Below are 16628 nucleotides of genomic sequence, written 5' to 3'. Positions count from 1 at the left end.
GCCAGCATAATGGTTGCATAGGGTCCTCGGTGCCTGGGGCAGCCCGGAGAGCAGGCATGCAGCCCCGGCTTGCCAGGAACAACGAGGCTGTCTCCTACAATAGAGACCTCTCTGCTGGCTTATTAAGACATTTGATGGACTCTAGATGGCTGCTTGCTGACTCACCGCTGCATTTCTGTTCTGTAGGCTCATGCATCACCTTCCTGTCAGGATGGTGCAGGGCAGGCAGACAGGCAGGCGGCCACAGCCCTGCCCTCCTCTAGTCCTCTCCTCTCCCTCTTTCTCCCCTCGTCCTGCCTCCTGTCCTCCGCTAACTTTTGCACCCTTTGTGTTGTGTTGCTGCTGCTGTCGAAGCAGTCACCTGTTAAGCAAAGGGAGCTGCTAATTGGCAGAGGAATTACAGACTGGTTATTGCTGATATCACATAGCATGGCTTACATAACCGCTCAGTCTTTGTTCTGTCTTATTTATAGAAGTTCTTTCTGTGCCCATGTGCGAAAAATGATACCCTGCATTGTGAGAGTCATTTCATGTCACTTTTTCTTAATTGACATAAGAGGAATGCATGCGAGGAAAAAATCTTGAAAGGGTTTTGATGCTGGAGAGGCATGCATGAGATTTTTGGCATGGTGGGGTGACTCAGAGGAGAGGAGGGGAGAGGAGGGGAGAGACGATGCATGAAACCAGAGGGAAGCTCCTTTTCTGACATGAGTGCTGGCTCGAAGCTGAAGAGACCTGTACTGTACCAGTATGCGGGCGTGTACACACCAGTGCTGCAGTCAGGGCATCAATTTTGTATAGGAAATGGCTGTTGAGGCAGCGCAGCAACGTCAGCTGTGAAGCACTTAGGCTGAGCGCGCCACCCTCTCTCTCCCCCCTGTAACCACGGGCTGAGGGGAGGAGGGTTCTGCCTTTTTCTGTGCAATGGGGGAGAAGAGAGCGCTGGCAGCACAATCATGTCTGCCTCCGACTCGAGCGCTACAGGACTCATCTGTAACAAGGTACGCTGCTGATGCTCCCCGTTTTGTCTCATCACTCTGCATGCAAACTCAGCCTCTTCGTCCATGAGTACCCCCGTCTGTCTGCTCTGAGACATCTTCTTCTTTCTGTTTTTCTCGGCTCCCCTCCCCTCTCACTCTTGTCTCACCAGAAGTCTATTCTGGTTCACTCACTTTGCCAGCATCTCCCCACTTCTCCTCTCTCCCCTCCCTCCTCCTGCTCATCGTCTTCGGACATGCTGTGCACATGCGGTTTCTCTACCGCAGCTCTGGATGGGCTACTTCTCAGCTCTGTGTTGAACTTGTAGGCACATCTGTTGAATGTCACTGATTTGGACTCTGTCATTTTGTGTCACCTCCGGTCTTTTTATGAAGTCATACTTTTAAATATCGTAGCTGAGTCTGAGTTTCCTGGTTACTTTGGGTGCAACAGCCACTTCCAACATGAAATTTCAAAAATTAAAGTGATCCCTGTTTAAAGTGCTTCAAACGGAAGTGGGGCACCATATCCAGTAAAGTGAGAATATTTCAAGGTTGCAGTTTCTTTAGTATGAAATTCCCTTGCACAAAGAGGAAATTTGCACTAAAATGACTGTGACTTTGGAAGCTACCCACTTGATGTGATTAACTCAGACTACTGAAGTCTCATATTAACTTCAGATAAACTTTGGAATATATTTTTGCACAGGATGACTGCTGTGGATTTCAAACCAAATCGCCTACCCTGGAAGCACGTTAAGAAGGAATCTCTTTTTTCAGCATTTCTGCTTTATTTAGACATTGACAGCTGGAGAGAGGCAGGAAAGGCAGGGGGTAGAGGAGGGATGTCATGCAACAAAGGGCCCCAGCAGGAAGTGGATGCCACAGTAAGTGTCATCACAGTCTTATACATTGAGGCCTTGGTACATCTGCGCAGGTGAGCATCCCAGGAAAGGATCTCTTAAAGGCCAGTATGAACAGGAGGGAAGGTCACAGCATCAGTGTCATATTGAAAAAGTAATGCCCTTTAATTGCTCGCAGTGTGCTGATCAGGGGAATCCATTTTCCACATCAGCTTCAGTATCTGCTCTGTTGGTTCGTCAGCTGAAGAGGTTTTTATTCAGTCTCTTCAGTAAATGTGAATTTACACATTTGCATTCTTCATTCGTGCGCACGGCGAGACGTACAAAACAGGCAATGGTCTGATGTCTCTCTGACTGGGAATATCTTTGAACAGCACAGCACTGAGGGACATGTCAAATCTTCATAGTAATTGGCTGTAATATCAGGCGCTCATCACACAGTTGAAAGAGCAAGAGAGAGAATGAGGGATGGATGCAGCATCCGTCTGCATGAGATTATTCAAAACTTCCCACACAACTGAGGGAAATCTTTTTACAAACTTCACTCGTTGTCATTAAACCTTTGCAGCCTAAAAAAAGATTTCTTTCTTTTCTGTCACCTTGGTGAGAAAATATTCTGTACATATCAAGTGATTATGTGAATTGGCTCTATTGCAATAATCACTTAATACTGTGCAATGTTCGTCTGTAAATGCCTACACTGGTGTCGGCAAGTGGAGGCTACTTTGAGAATATTATAGATCAGACATTAAACATTGCATGTTATCCTTATTATCCGATTCGTTGCAGTTGCTAGAAAAAAAAACAGAGAGCAAAGAACGTCAGAGTATTTTGCATCGTTGAAGCTCATTTGGAATACGTGTGGAATTAAGAGAAAGAGAGCGGCTGTCCTGTGCTGCAACTTTAAGGGAACATATCTTTAGTTATCTCTTGTATATATCGATTTTTTTAATCTATAATGGAATTTGTGCTATAGCCCCTCGTCATCAAATCAAAATGATATAACGGTGTGAGGCTATAACGGTGTCATCAGTATAGATGAATATGTGCAGATATTTTGTGGTAAAGAGGCTCAGACTTCAAAATACTGTTCCTCTTCATCCATCCGCAGAACTCTGTGTGCTTTAATTAGGTTTTGTTTCTTCTGCTGGTAGACTCTTCAGACTCTGGCAGGCTTTGATATTCAAATGATATCCACAAACTCTGCGCTGGATTCAGTTAAAGCTTTTTTTTTTTTTTTTTTTAAGGGGGGGAGCTGGCAGGAGACAGGGGGAAAAGCACAGGAGGGATGGAGGGAAGTGTTTTGGAGGAGGGAAGAGTAGAGGGAGGAGGAGACAGGTGGAGGGAAAAAAAAGGTAAAAGTAGGATGACGTTGTTATTGAGCTATATTTGGCTGTCTTATGTGGGTGCTCCTGTCTGCTATGTGAGGCATCTTCGAGCCCTGCACCCAGCTGGGACTGCAGCCACCGGGGGAAGAGCAGGATGCTGATGGAGTGAAATGTAGGATGTGGTGAAGTGAGACTTTGTGAGACTTTTATCAGTCTGGATGTTTACAGCATGTGTTAAGTGTAAAGAGGATGGCAGTGTTTCATAGGAAAGAGGCAGGCTTGTTATTTAGTGATTGACATTTAAATCCTTTCTCAGGAGTTGAGCTGCGAGCCAAAAGAATTAGAATTTTGTGTTCGTTTTTTTGTCTGGATTTGTTTGTGTAACTGAAGGCTGTGATTTGTATCTGAATGTTGGAAAACTTATGTGAAAACTTGTCCTTTCATAATGCAAATGTGGCTAGCATGTCAAGTATATTTAGTGTGACCACTGAGTGAAAGGCAGTTGGATTATGTCAGCAAGCGATTATTGCTCTTAAAGATCAGGGTGGTGCCACGAACTAAAGGTTTTATTTAGTCTGATTAGAAGTCATATCCTCAGGTACGCTACAAATGTCTGCAATAAAATGACAAAACATGATTTTATTGGATTTGAAAGTGTGTGTAATTTTCTTTGAATTCTGATATAATATCCAGTGTTTTGATTCCCTAAAACAACTTCAGGACATAAACTGCAAGCTCAAAACATATAATGAAAACTGACTTGTCTGTTGACACTTCACCGCATCCTTTGTCGATACAGACCAATGGAGTCTAGAAAAGGGATCGAGAGATGGATTTTGTTGTGTTTTTTCCTCGTTGAAGTCTCTGGGCTTTAGCCGACATCTGGTGTGCCTGGTTGAGTGGATACGTAGACAACAAGTGTGGTGCTGGTAGTTGGTGTTGTTGCAGTGCTCACGCACATGTTCCCTCTGGGACGGCTGCTTTGGAAAGCTGCAGGAACTTGCTGGTCCTCGCAGGCTGGGTCACATGGCTTTGGGAAAGGACAGGCAGGATCAGAGACGGGCAGAACAAGGAGAAAGGCATGGGAGACACAGAGGGAGATGTAGGTGATCTGTTCGGAGCTGCATCAGAGCAGTTTTCTGGAAGTTAACAGTTACGATTTGATGAGTAATTCTGAACAAATAGCAACAGCTGCTGCCAGGTGTTAGGTACTTTGGTGGATTTACCTCCTCTCTGCCTGCGCTCTAACTGTCATTTCTCTCCTCTCCTCTCCTCTCCTCTCCTCTTTTCTTTCAGGGTTCAGCCGATTCCTACACTAGTCGACCCTCGGATTCCGACCTGTCCCTGGAGGAGGACCAGGAGGCGTCTCGGCGTGAAGCCGAGCGCCAGGCTCAGCTGCTTCTAGAGAGGGCCAAGGTGAGTGCCCAGGGGTCAAAGGTCAATGCTTGTCAATAAATTCACCTTCAGTTCCTGAGGCACACCATGTAAACAGCTGAATCATGTTAATACTCAGAGGATGCTCTTCAACAGATGGATTTAATCTTCTTGTAGATTCATACAGGTCTATAGAGCCTAAGCTAATCTTCAGACTAAAGGAGAAAGGCAGTGATGACGTATATTGGCACATACAGCACTGTATGTCATTTATATTTTTATTTTCCTTACCTTTCAACAGTCTAAACCAGTAGCATTTGCAGTGAAAACCAATGTGAGTTACTGTGGGGCCCTTGATGAAGACTGTCCGGTCCAAGGTGCCGCTATTAACTTTGAAACCAAAGACTTTCTGCACATAAAAGAGGTGAGAGGCCTTCACCATTAAGATTTTCGCACTACTTGCACATTAAAACGGAGTCATAAAAGGTGTGTTTGACTGTCATGCAGAAATACAACAATGATTGGTGGATCGGTCGGCTGGTGAAGGAGGGGGCAGACATCACTTTCATCCCGAGCCCAGTCAAACTGGAGGCCATGAGGATAAAACAAGAGCAGAAAGCAGCAGCAAGGTCAGAGGTCACACCACTCTGAGAGATCTCTGTGTCTCCGTTATCACTCCTCTGCTTGTCTCCTTGTCTCTGGCTTTCTGTCTCCCTCCGTTGCCCTAATTCTACCAGCTTCCTGTCTAGCACTGTCTTTGAAAACCTCCTCTTTTTTAGAACGAGTTCTTGCTCACGTGTTGCTCTGTTTTGCGAGTCCTTCTTTCTAAATTGCCTCCTGAGGGGATTCACGCATAACGAAGCTTTGCATTATGTTGCTCCACAGGAAAGGAGGGAACGCTTCATCTGGAGGCTGGAGGACGACCCCACCATCTGCAGGTAAGTGGGACCGTGTCTGTCTGCTCTGCCTCTACTGGGACTGCACGCTGTCACTGGGTCAGATTTGCATACAGGGCTATTTCTGGCCTAAAACGTTTTCCTTTTACATCAAAGTCAGCTGAATGATTATGTGAGATGAGCTCTGATTGGCCACAATGTAAATGTACGTGCCACTGTTATGGAGCCTTTAAGCTCAAATATTTTCTCCTGAAGAAAAGACTTACGGTCAGAGCGTTTTCATTAGCTTTTATCCCTCTTGCTTAATGTTTGTTCTGTTTATTCTGAAAGCCAAACAGAAGCAGAAACAGGTATGTTTGGCGTTGTGCCTCTTCCTCTGTGTATCACTGTACATCTTTACAATTAATTTTACAGCACCCTTAATTATACTGCTACACTTAATGCATTTCCGTGTCTCTGTAGTGGCTGCTTTTTGAGGTTGTTAGCATATTGTGTGTGTCACTAAGTTCACTTTAAAGTGTTATAAATTTTCCACCTCCACCCTCTGTCTGTGCTTGCGGCCTGTGCAGACCGAACATGTTCCTCCATATGATGTGGTCCCGTCCATGCGGCCAGTGGTGCTGGTGGGCCCTTCACTGAAAGGCTATGAGGTGAGACAACCGTCAGTGCGGTTTTTCACTTCTTATAGTTTAATTTTGCTTATTCAAGCGTTGCCTTGAGTAATTTGCTGGATGTGGTCAGATATGGAGCATGTGCCGAAATGATTAAACCAATTAACCAATTAGTGGATCAAAAGAAAATTTTACTGTTTGTTTTGATAATGAATTGTTTTATGATCTGTGTTTCTGTGGGTGAGATCAGCTGAAGTTTTGGAGCATATTGCTGTCAGCCACAATGTCTTGTTTGTCTCTGGAGGAGCCAAAATTAGACATTTTCAATTCCTGCACATGGCTTTAAGTCATTTAAGTAAAAACGCCAAACATGTCATGCTTATAGACTCTGAGATATGACTATTTTCTAACTGTAAGCCACTACGTACCACTAAATTGATTACTTTTTGGCGCAACATCTCAATATTTCATCACTTGGACGGATTACCATGAAATTTAGTGTAGATATTCATGTTCCACGCCATTATCAGGTCAAATTCAATTCGTCCAATATTTTGTTTTTCAACATTCCCATCAGCCTCAGCTACACTTTGCGTGTCGTGGCAATCATCATAGCATGCTCACACACTAAAGTAAGATGGTGAGCACAGTAAACATTATCCCTGCTAAACACCTGCATGTTATTATGGTCATTGTGAGGATGTTAGCATGCTGACATCAACACATTTTGATTCATGGAAAAAAAAGGCAATCATCTATGTTTATATTTGAGAATATATTGTCTTCTCTTGACTCTTTGTTCCAGTTTAATCTGAACTGTTTTTTCTGGTCCAGTTTGGACTCGCCTGGTTTGATCTAAAGGGAGTCACTCTGGCCTCCATTATCCCATTAACACTGATACTAAACACCACAGTCACATCCTGATGAAATTATAGCGCACACAACAGGAGTCTTAGATCCATTTTGAGTCTGCAGCCATGGCCCTTTGTAGTAGCTGCTGTATGTGATGTGCTCCTACACTAAACCCTCTGTAACACGTATGGGATGAGACGTATGTAAACACGTTGCACTTAAACTCAATGATCGTAGAATATGTCCGTTTCGAATGAACCTGCGGATGAATATGCTGAAATGTGAGGCGTGTAATTGAACAGAATGTCTCAGTGCTTCAACATTTTCTCTCTGCCTCACTCTCTCTTCTGTGACTACGCAGGCTGTGTGCCAAGCCGTTTGTTTTGTGTGTGTGTGTGTGTGTGAAATATTTATGCATCGCTCTGGCGATGTGCTTTGGGGATGCTCCAATGGTGAACGCCAGCCTGCCTCCTTCTCTCCTCGTTCTCTTTCTCTCTGCTTGATGTCTCTCCTCTTCATACTGTATTCCGTTTCTAGCCATTGTTGTACGACGTTGCTGTCGTCTTTCCCTCTCGTGCACTCTCGCTGTTTCTCCATCCCCGTGTTGCACCGGGAAAGAGCAACACCACTGTGCACCGCTGCATCCCCTCTTCCAAAGGCCATTCATTTTTCAGGACTGTTTGAAAATAGACTGCTTCACTTCACCCTCACAGTGTACATCCAAAAAAGAAACAACAACCTTAAAGACCCCGTTACACATTGAAAACACATAAATAAACTCTGCTGAGAATAATAATTTAAGTCTACCCAAAAGCTTAATTACCTGATTTAAAAAATTCAGAAAATTACATGATGATATCTCCTCTACATTTCTAAGCTATCAATATGCTAACTATGCTAATATGCTAATAACAACTGGACACAAGATGTCTTAGGTTTCCACATCATGCTCCAAATCAGGCTCATACATACACGTTTTAAACTAAGATTGAAGGTGAGCACAGAGAAACTTTCCTGGAAAACAGCCCTCCGATGTCAAACTCGTGTATCAGCTGCTCAGTGACGCAACAATAAGACACATCTTTGAGTGGAGGGGTGACTTTAATGGCACTCATTTCTATCTGTGCTGACATCCTTCCTTCACGAGGAATGTATTCGCTCATAAAAATGACTATTACTACTGGATATTGTTGCTTTAATGTCTTTCTGGTCCTGTTATATTGTACTAAATGTGAATGTGCCAGATTGATTGTGAATGTACTCATGTGACTCCGTGTTGACCAGTTACCATCTGGGCTTGGTCACTTTATTAAAAGAGATAATATAAAACTCAACAATCAAACCAGCACTTTACTTTAAGTCCCCCTATTAAGTGTTTATAATCAGTGTATAAACATTTAATAAATAGTTTCTAACACACTGGTCAGAGACCATTTATTGTATCCTGAGCTGCATACAACCACGTTATTGTGTGCTATGAAGCATTTATTAAATATTTATATCATGCATATAAATGTTCATAGGAAGGCTTAGTTCATCAAAAGTGAGTGAAAAATATGAGCAATAATGTAAGGCTACGTGTGCTAGCCTCTCCTAACTCCTCTCCACTCTTCCTTCCTCCTATCTGTCGCCTAGGTAACAGACATGATGCAGAAAGCCTTGTTTGACTTCCTGAAGCACAGATTCGACGGCAGGTGGGTACGGCGCTCTGCGCTGCTCTCTACAGCCGCAGCTCGGCGTACAGTAACGCTGCGAGCGAGCTCCAGAGCCGCGTGTGAGATTCACGTTTCACGGTCGATAGGACACATGATGATGACGATTTATTTTTAGTTGCAAGAGAGTGCAAGTTCATCTCATCCTTTTGAAACGGAACAGTTGTGGATGTGATGTGATAAGACACCTCTTCCGTAGGATCTCTATTACACGGGTGACTGCTGATCTGTCACTGGCGAAGCGCTCCGTGCTGAACAAGAAGGCCATAATGGAGAGATCCAACACTCGCTCCAGTCTGGGTTAGTGACAAGAAAGTTGTCTTTGATCTTTTCATGCTAAATAAAGATGAATACCTGCTGATAATAGATGCCTCTTCTTCTTTTAAAGTCAGCTCTGTAAAATAAAGAGATGTTTCTCTGTTAAATGTGCCCACTCCCTGCCCGTCTTTGCTTTTGTTGACAGCCGAGGTTCAGAGTGAGATTGAGAGGATCTTTGAGCTGGCCAAGTCTCTTCAGCTGGTCGTCCTGGACGCAGACACCATCAACCACCCGGCCCAGCTCCTCAAGACTTCTCTGGCTCCCATCATCGTCTACGTCAAAGTCTCCTCGCCCAAGGTGGAGCACAACCCGCATAAACTTCACAAACAAATTCATTCAGGACGTGGTTTTTTGCCCGTTTCCACTGAAACAGTTAAATAATTAATTGTTGGAAGGCAGAGTATGAATATCATTCTTGTTGTTCATTCATGTAAAAAACAACAAACATTTGCTGGTTCCAGCTTCTCCAACGCAAGGATTTGCTGCATTTCTCTATTTTATATCAATGTAAACTGAATGTCTTTGGGTTCTAGAGTCTTGTCTTGGTCAGACACAGGACATATGAAGTGTCACCTTGAAGCCTCAGAACTGAGTGTTTTTCTTGACATTTTATGGATTTAATAATCAACTGATAACGACAGTAGTTACTTTAGTTAGCTGCAGTCCTAATTACACTGAATCACAGAACGCACACACAGGCTGAAATGGGCTTCAAAGCTTCTCCTCATTAACGGGAGGTTGAAAGAGCTTTCAGATGATATGCCACAATGCTCTCGCTTTATATGACTAAATTAAAGAAGAGAACAATGAGGGAAAATCAGGAAGCACATGAGATTAGAAGCATTCATTTGAAAACATTCATCTTTTTTACCTGCTCGACTCTCCTTGTCTGCGGCTCCTCTCACAGGTTCTCCAGAGGCTGATCAAATCTCGAGGGAAGTCACAAAGCAAACACCTCAACGTCCAGATGATGGCAGGGGACAAGCTAGCTCAGTGTCCGCCTGTATGTCACCCTGCCTGAAACTCATGCTTCTGAAAAAGAGTTGAGAATGCATGCAGGGATCTTTGGTGTAACCTCTCTCCGCTCTCATGTTCCCGTCTTTGCTTTGTCAGGAGATGTTTGATGTCATCCTGGATGAGAATCAGCTGGAGGACGCATGTGAACACCTCGCGGAGTACCTGGAAATTTACTGGCGCGCTACACATCTCCCCTGTTCTGCCCCTGTTAACCCCTTACTGGACCAAAGTGTGATCACCCCACCCTCAGCTAACTCCAGCCAACAGGTAAGACGAACACACGACTAATTGATTTTAATTGATTAACAGTCTGGCTGCATAATTAATTACAACTCTGCCTCCTGTGTCCATTCACTAGTTTTCTGAGACTCAAGAGTTGATAGAATGATTACTACCACAGACGTAGGTGAGAAGACATTTTTTTCTCTTTCTTGCTTTGATTGGTCTTTGTTTCATTTGCTACTGGTTTCTTGTGCTGGTGTTGTATTCTCTCTTGAATTGTGCCCCGCTGCCCCCCCGCAGGAGCAGCCTTTGCTGTCAGACTAGGAGGTCATAGAGCACAGGGACCAGGGCGCCACCAGGGGGCAGCAGCAGCCCTCACCTCTCCAAAGCCAGCCGCCACCTTCTCTGGCCACACCTGGGGCAAAGACGACAACAGGAGCCCTCAAGAGAGAAAGAGCAGGAGGCTGGTGAGCTGGAGGAGGAGGAGGAGGAGGAGAAACACCCATAGGGAGAGGAGCAGGAGGAGGAAGATGGCACAGCTGAGCCAGCCCATGTGTGACCAGAGGAGCCTCCGTCTCACTGCTGCCCCCTCGGCGAGAGCTCCCTGCTCCCACCGCCACGCCACAACTCAGGGCCGCTTTCTACAGCTGCACGCCTGCTGGTGACAAAAACCGGTACAACAGTGCAGTCACCGCACTCCCTCACCCTCCCTCCCACCCTGACCTTGTTCCCAACTCCCTGCTTTCACACTGGAGATCACATGGCACAGCTGAGCCAGCCCATGTGTGATCAGACACACAGAGGTGGCTGTCCCAGACACAGATAGGCTAATTCAACTCTCATTGGAGACAAAGTACACACCTGTGCAGTCAGATGCTGTTAGCATACAGTACTGTAGCATAGCAACACTATCAGTATGGCACAAAATACATGAATAGCTTCCCATTGTAGGGTTCCCAGGCTTTAGCCTTGATAAACCTGACTTCCCCCCTCTGGCCAAAGAGTGCAGAGAGCGACAGAAAACCGATTCTGTGTGTTTTCCATCTCTACAGCTCTGTGTGAGCTGTCATTCCAGTTCACCCAAATGTTTCCTCAAAGGCACAATTACTCCTTCATCCCTTGTTTTCTCTCTTAGTTTATCCAGTAGCCTTTTTTATCATCTTTTTCCTTTTTGTTTTTTTTTACAGTAGCTCTCTATACTACAATCTATAACTCATACCTTGGCCCTCAGTATAGCTGATCACAGTCTACGCAACAGTGAAGCAAAACCCATGAATGACAAGCACAGGCTTGAACTTCAACTGTCTATATGCATCTTCTGTCACAGCTGTGAATGTATAAATGCTGGTCCGTTGGCTTAGGAAGGATTATTAACAATCACTGTGGTTTGCTTGCAGATGGTTGACGGCAACGCCTATAACCGAACTAACTAAAATGAAAATGCAATTCAATATTAACCAAAAACTCCCCCAGCAGGTAATAAACGCACTAACTCACGTTTGGCTTCAAGTGTGATTCTAGTTAATCACATTTAATCATTTCCACTAAGAATACTGTTTATCAGTTGCTGCACAGTAGCATGCATTGTTTTATCCCAAAGAAACTGACACAATTTGGTCCACCTGGATATATAACATGTAGCACAAGCAGATATCAGGAGATTCACTGATACTTAACATGTCTGTAGGTTACAAAGACAGATCCAGATGCAGTCTGAAGCTTTCAGTTTGGCACACCTGGTTTTTAATAGCTGTTGTTTCCTGCGACCAAACTGCTCCTGATGATGGTTTTTAACGTGAAACTGAGAGCTTCAGACTGGAACAATGACAACATTTAGAACCAGATGTAAATTAGCTTTTTAAAACAGTATTTTCTATTGGCTGTTTGTTGTATGTTGTATTATGTTATTTTGAACAAAAATGATAAATCGGGGCGAGATTAAACAAACACAAAGCGACTTGATCTTCGGGTTTCCAAGCAGACTGGAAAACATAAAAAACACCTTGTTGGGTAGATTTACTGTATAATTTCCAAAGAGAATAGATGTATAGATAAATAACACCTTTAAATGTTACCTCAGCATGAGTGCTGAATGTAATTCGTGGTGATATTAGCACTAAACTAAAATAAACACAAACTCCACAGACAGGAACATATCTGCGTTTTCTTTTTTTGCCATATCAGTGGCATCATTTCAGTTTCACACTTCGCTGCTCCTCCGTGGTGATGTGGTAACTGAAGAGGTGGATGGACCATAGACTCCTCCTTTGATGGTTGGGTGATTTAGACGTCAGTGGAGCTTCAGAATTAAGTTGCTCAGTGAATATGAAGCAGCAATGCTGCGTTCGCTTGCACTCAGCCTCCACTACACCACCACCACACCTTTGAGCACACCAACAGACTGCAAAGGGTTCCTCTCTAATAAGCCCAGTAAATTATCTCATTATCTTTTGGCATAAACAGCTAAAATCAGCATGTGTACCGCAGGCTTATAAGTATATGGAGGGCGACCTCTGGTGGCAATATATGTTATTCTTATATCCACCACTGCTTATTTCTCTGCCCACTGCAAACAAGCTGCAAGACATACATTTACCATACATATATAGAAGTATATGTACAACCTCCAGTCATACGACTAGTTAAAGGCCTTTGCTGCAAATACAAAAGCTTCATCCAAACTTCAATCCATAGTCTCTTTCGTGTTTATTTAATCATCCATTTGCCTCCATTTCGTGTCTTACTAACAAAAAATGAATGCATCTCAGTAAGTAAGCACTGAAGTCCTCACATTAATGCATCTGCTTTTATCGTGTAAAACTATAGAATTCAGCTAACATACCACATTATGTAAATACTCTAATGTATGTGCATGACATATTGTATTCCTGTTTCATCAGAAGGGCTTTTTTGGGACCATCCTCACATGAGCCATTCATCCGTCAGAGTAAATCAACCTGAACTACGTAACCACTTTTACATTATCAAGGCTTCATTGTACATACTGTATATTCAATATGCAGATATTATTATGATTATTATTATCAAAGTGCACAGAAACAAACAATGCTGACAAAGACTAGAAGGGTTTTAGTCACAGTACAGACTTCTATATTAAACGCCTCAGAAAGCATGTGTTTATGTTTGTTTTCCTCTCTTTTTAGAATGATGCACTGCAGTTATTTAGGACCACCGTAAAGTTTGCTTCCACTGACACCCACATTCATTTCTGAAGGACCAGGTTTGAGATACGTAGCTTCTACTTGATGAAACACAGAGAGCACAGTACCTTCTTTGGATAAAAGAAAAAAAATATATACATATATATATATATATCAGCTCCTTCTATTTGCTTAATTTTTATTGCAGGAAATTTCTACAAAACGTGAATTATTCTTTGGACGTCCAAAGCACAATTTTTTACAATTATCATTTCCTATTGCGTTTGACTTGCCTAAATTCTGTATGCAATACAAAGTCTAGCATTGACGAGACACTAGCTGAGACTATCAAGATATCTCCTCTGTTATGATGGGGTAAAATTGCACTACTATCATTTCTACGTCTGCTTTACGATGCAATAAATGCACTAAACGTTATGCTGTACCCACCTCCAATGCTGAACAAGTTGTCTGGTCTAATGATGATGTCAACATTTCACGTGGTTTCTGACGAGTCGATGAGATAAATGATATCCAACAGCGTCTGATGATGATGTGTACAGGGTGCGTCTTTTGTCAATAGCACATCTGAAAGAGGGGGTGAATAAAACACATTTAAGTAACATTTCAGTGTGTGATGTTTTTATTTCCTCTCAGTGATTCATAGCTTCACCAGCAGAGGGCAGAAGAGGCATGTCTGAACCTTCAGGTTGGATGATGCTGTTTAACAATCAGTCCAATGTAAACCAGAAATATACTACAGTGATGGTTCTTGTCTCTCTTTAAACAGCTATTTAAAGGGTCAGTTTGCTGTAATTACAAAAGACCTCTGTCTCTGAGATTCCTGCCACCCCAGACTTGTGAACAGTTTTCATTGGATTTGTTCCAGATAAATCTCAAGGCTACTGCACACAATGAAATTTTAGCCATCTCCTGTTTCACAAAGCCAGGTAAATTAAAACAAAATGTAGCTCAGTTTGGTGTGGAAGAACCTAACTGGTCTGCACCGATCCCTGACCTCAGGCCTGTCCAGCACCTTTGGGATGAACTAGGACAACAAGTCTGAGCCAGGCCTAACATTGACACCTGACCTCATTTGTGCTCTTGTGGCTGAATGGAACCAAATCCTTGCAGCCAGCTTCCAAAATCTTGAGGAAATCCTTCCCAAGGGAGTGGAGGCTGCCCCATTTTCAAGGCCACTAGTTTGGGATGAGATGTTGAACAGTATGGGTGTAACATATGGAGTGTCCACATACTTTTGGTGACAGAAAAGCTAAACTAGGATGTACACCAGTACACCAGTCTGTTCAAACCATCCATAACTGCGCCCATGTGACACTCATTCAGATTCAGCTTGTCCTCTGTTTCCTACAGCGAGCCATGTTATTACCACCTCTATCTGGGCATCATCATTTCCTGCCTGCCCTGTGCTTGAAATCCCACATTTCATCGATTGGCAGAATAATGTCACTTCCCTCTTCACTTGATCTCACACGTCTTCACAGAAAATGTGTAAATTGCTGTTTCATGTGTAAATCTGGAACATACGTGTGATAGTCACGGAAGAAACCCTGAGTAACAACACCATCTGCTGATGAGTCTGTGGCAGGAAAATAAGGAAGTCTCCCCCTTCACGTTTCTGAGCGTCTGAGAATAGTGACTCAGCTCTCGTCTATTTTCCGAGGCCGTGAGTAGACTGCTGCCACCCTCTCATTGTGCTGATGATAATTACCAACACTGTCACCAAAATATATTGAGCTGTGATGATTTAAGGTGTCAGTGCTTTACGTTGCCAGCAGTGAGCCTTTCCTCTTCAGCCACGTCCTTCTCATCTTCCAGCATCAGCCATATTGGAAGGTGTCACTTTATGCCTGATGATTATTCACCGCCACCTGTCTCTCTCTGTGCCGTCAGAGGAGCTCTGTGGTGGTTACACAGGCGTTCAATTCACAGGCAGTTAGTTTCAAAGGGTGAGAGAGAGTTCATAGTCTGCAACTTTTCTTTGAAACTGTCTTCATGTATAAAGTACTGCACTCAAGTTTTATTCTCTACCGATGAGCAGCAGAGCACAAACATCTGGGTCCTGACCCAGAGGCCTCCTTCGCTCTTTCATACAACCATTGTCACATCTGTAGAAGTACTCAGTGATAAAGTGTTTATAATGCATTAAGAAAAGCTGTACGATCTCAGCATATTTCAGCCCTCTTTTCTCCACATACTTTAATTATTGTCACAATTTTTCAGGTCTTTATTACATCCTGGGAATAAGATAAAGGTGGAAAGTCATCTAACTCTGACTCCATGCGCTGGATTAATGCATTGCTATGTTATACAAGACAACTGAGTAAGTCTTTGTTTAATTGTGTTTTATTTGCTGAATTAAAGTGAATTAGTTTTGAACAAGTGCTAACCCAGTTCTTTGCACAGAGAGAAGCGTATTAGAATTTTAGAAACACAAACAGGCACAATCAATGTATTCCCAAAAAATGGTGGCAATGCTGCTTCACTTACCAGCATGCTGACTATCAGAATATTAACTAGCTAGCTGTGTTGCATACCAATATTAAACCATTCTGACACACTGCTGGCAAGTTGTGTTTATCCAACCATTAAGATGTTTTGGGGCAAATCTGAAAAACTCCTGATTGTGAGCAGCTCTATTTTACACTCACTTGAAACATTGGTGCAAAAATCACAATACACACCATGAACAAAGAGAGAAAGAGCCCTTAGTCAAATGTAAATAAAAAGCCAACAGCAACACAAAATATTTTCTCCTCGGCATGCAGACACAACCCCCACAACCAGAGCCGTACACGACGACAACAAGACATATTGGGCTGTAAAACCCAGACGGGTCCCAGCATGAGGGATGAGTGATGCGGGCTGTTTGTGAACAAAGGCAAATTGCTTTGACCCACTGGGGCAAAAACTGAAGGGGTTTGATTGGCAACAGTAAGTAAATTAGCCAATGCGCTGCCAGACACAGGGGAAGTCGGCTAATTGACTTTTATCTTTTAATTCTCCTTTACCTAACAGTGAGATGCTGTTTCCATACAGTAATAACCTTCAGGGTGTGAAAGTCAGTGTGTGTGTGTGTGTGTGTGTGTGTGTGTGTGTGTGTGTGTGTGTGTGTGTGTGTGTGTGTGTGTCTCCAGGGGTTCAACCGGCACAAGTGAGAGGAAAGACCTCTGATTTGACCCTGTGGGCAGACGGTAGCTGCTCACCTATCGGGGGGCCCTCGCACCATCCCGCCGCATGTCAACATGGTGGTATTATACTGAGCACCACGCTGAC

At 43.5% G+C, this 16628-nt stretch overlaps 1 protein-coding gene across 1 annotated transcript; it reads left to right on the top strand.

The window, feature by feature from the left end:
- The first annotated feature begins 956 nt into the window (after positions 1-956).
- Positions 957-10336, top strand: cacnb3b (calcium channel, voltage-dependent, beta 3b). Its single transcript, XM_041945276.1, has 13 exons — positions 957-1001; positions 4465-4584; positions 4844-4966; positions 5050-5171; positions 5428-5480; positions 5769-5788; positions 6008-6088; positions 8537-8595; positions 8813-8913; positions 9077-9228; positions 9839-9934; positions 10045-10215; positions 10307-10336. The coding sequence occupies exons 1-13, from the start codon at positions 957-959 to the stop codon at positions 10334-10336; spliced, it is 1173 nt and encodes a 390-aa protein (XP_041801210.1).
- Positions 10337-16628: the final 6292 nt, after the last annotated feature.

Source organism: Chelmon rostratus, chromosome 10 (genome assembly GCF_017976325.1).
Source record: "Chelmon rostratus isolate fCheRos1 chromosome 10, fCheRos1.pri, whole genome shotgun sequence".
Classification (NCBI taxonomy): Eukaryota; Metazoa; Chordata; class Actinopteri; order Chaetodontiformes; family Chaetodontidae; genus Chelmon; species Chelmon rostratus.
The sequence above is the reverse complement of the archived record's forward strand: the minus strand, read 5'-3'. Positions and strand labels throughout refer to the sequence as shown.

Excerpts from the sequence above, each read along its gene's own strand:
- cacnb3b (XM_041945276.1), top strand. The coding sequence starts at position 957 with ATGTCTGCCTCCGACTCGAGCGCTACAGGACTCATCTGTAACAAG. Across the intron at positions 4,585-4,843 it reads TGCTTCTAGAGAGGGCCAAG|TCTAAACCAGTAGCATTTGC; the intron begins GTGAGTGCCCAG and ends ACCTTTCAACAG. Across the intron at positions 9,935-10,044 it reads AGCTAGCTCAGTGTCCGCCT|GAGATGTTTGATGTCATCCT; the intron begins GTATGTCACCCT and ends TTGCTTTGTCAG.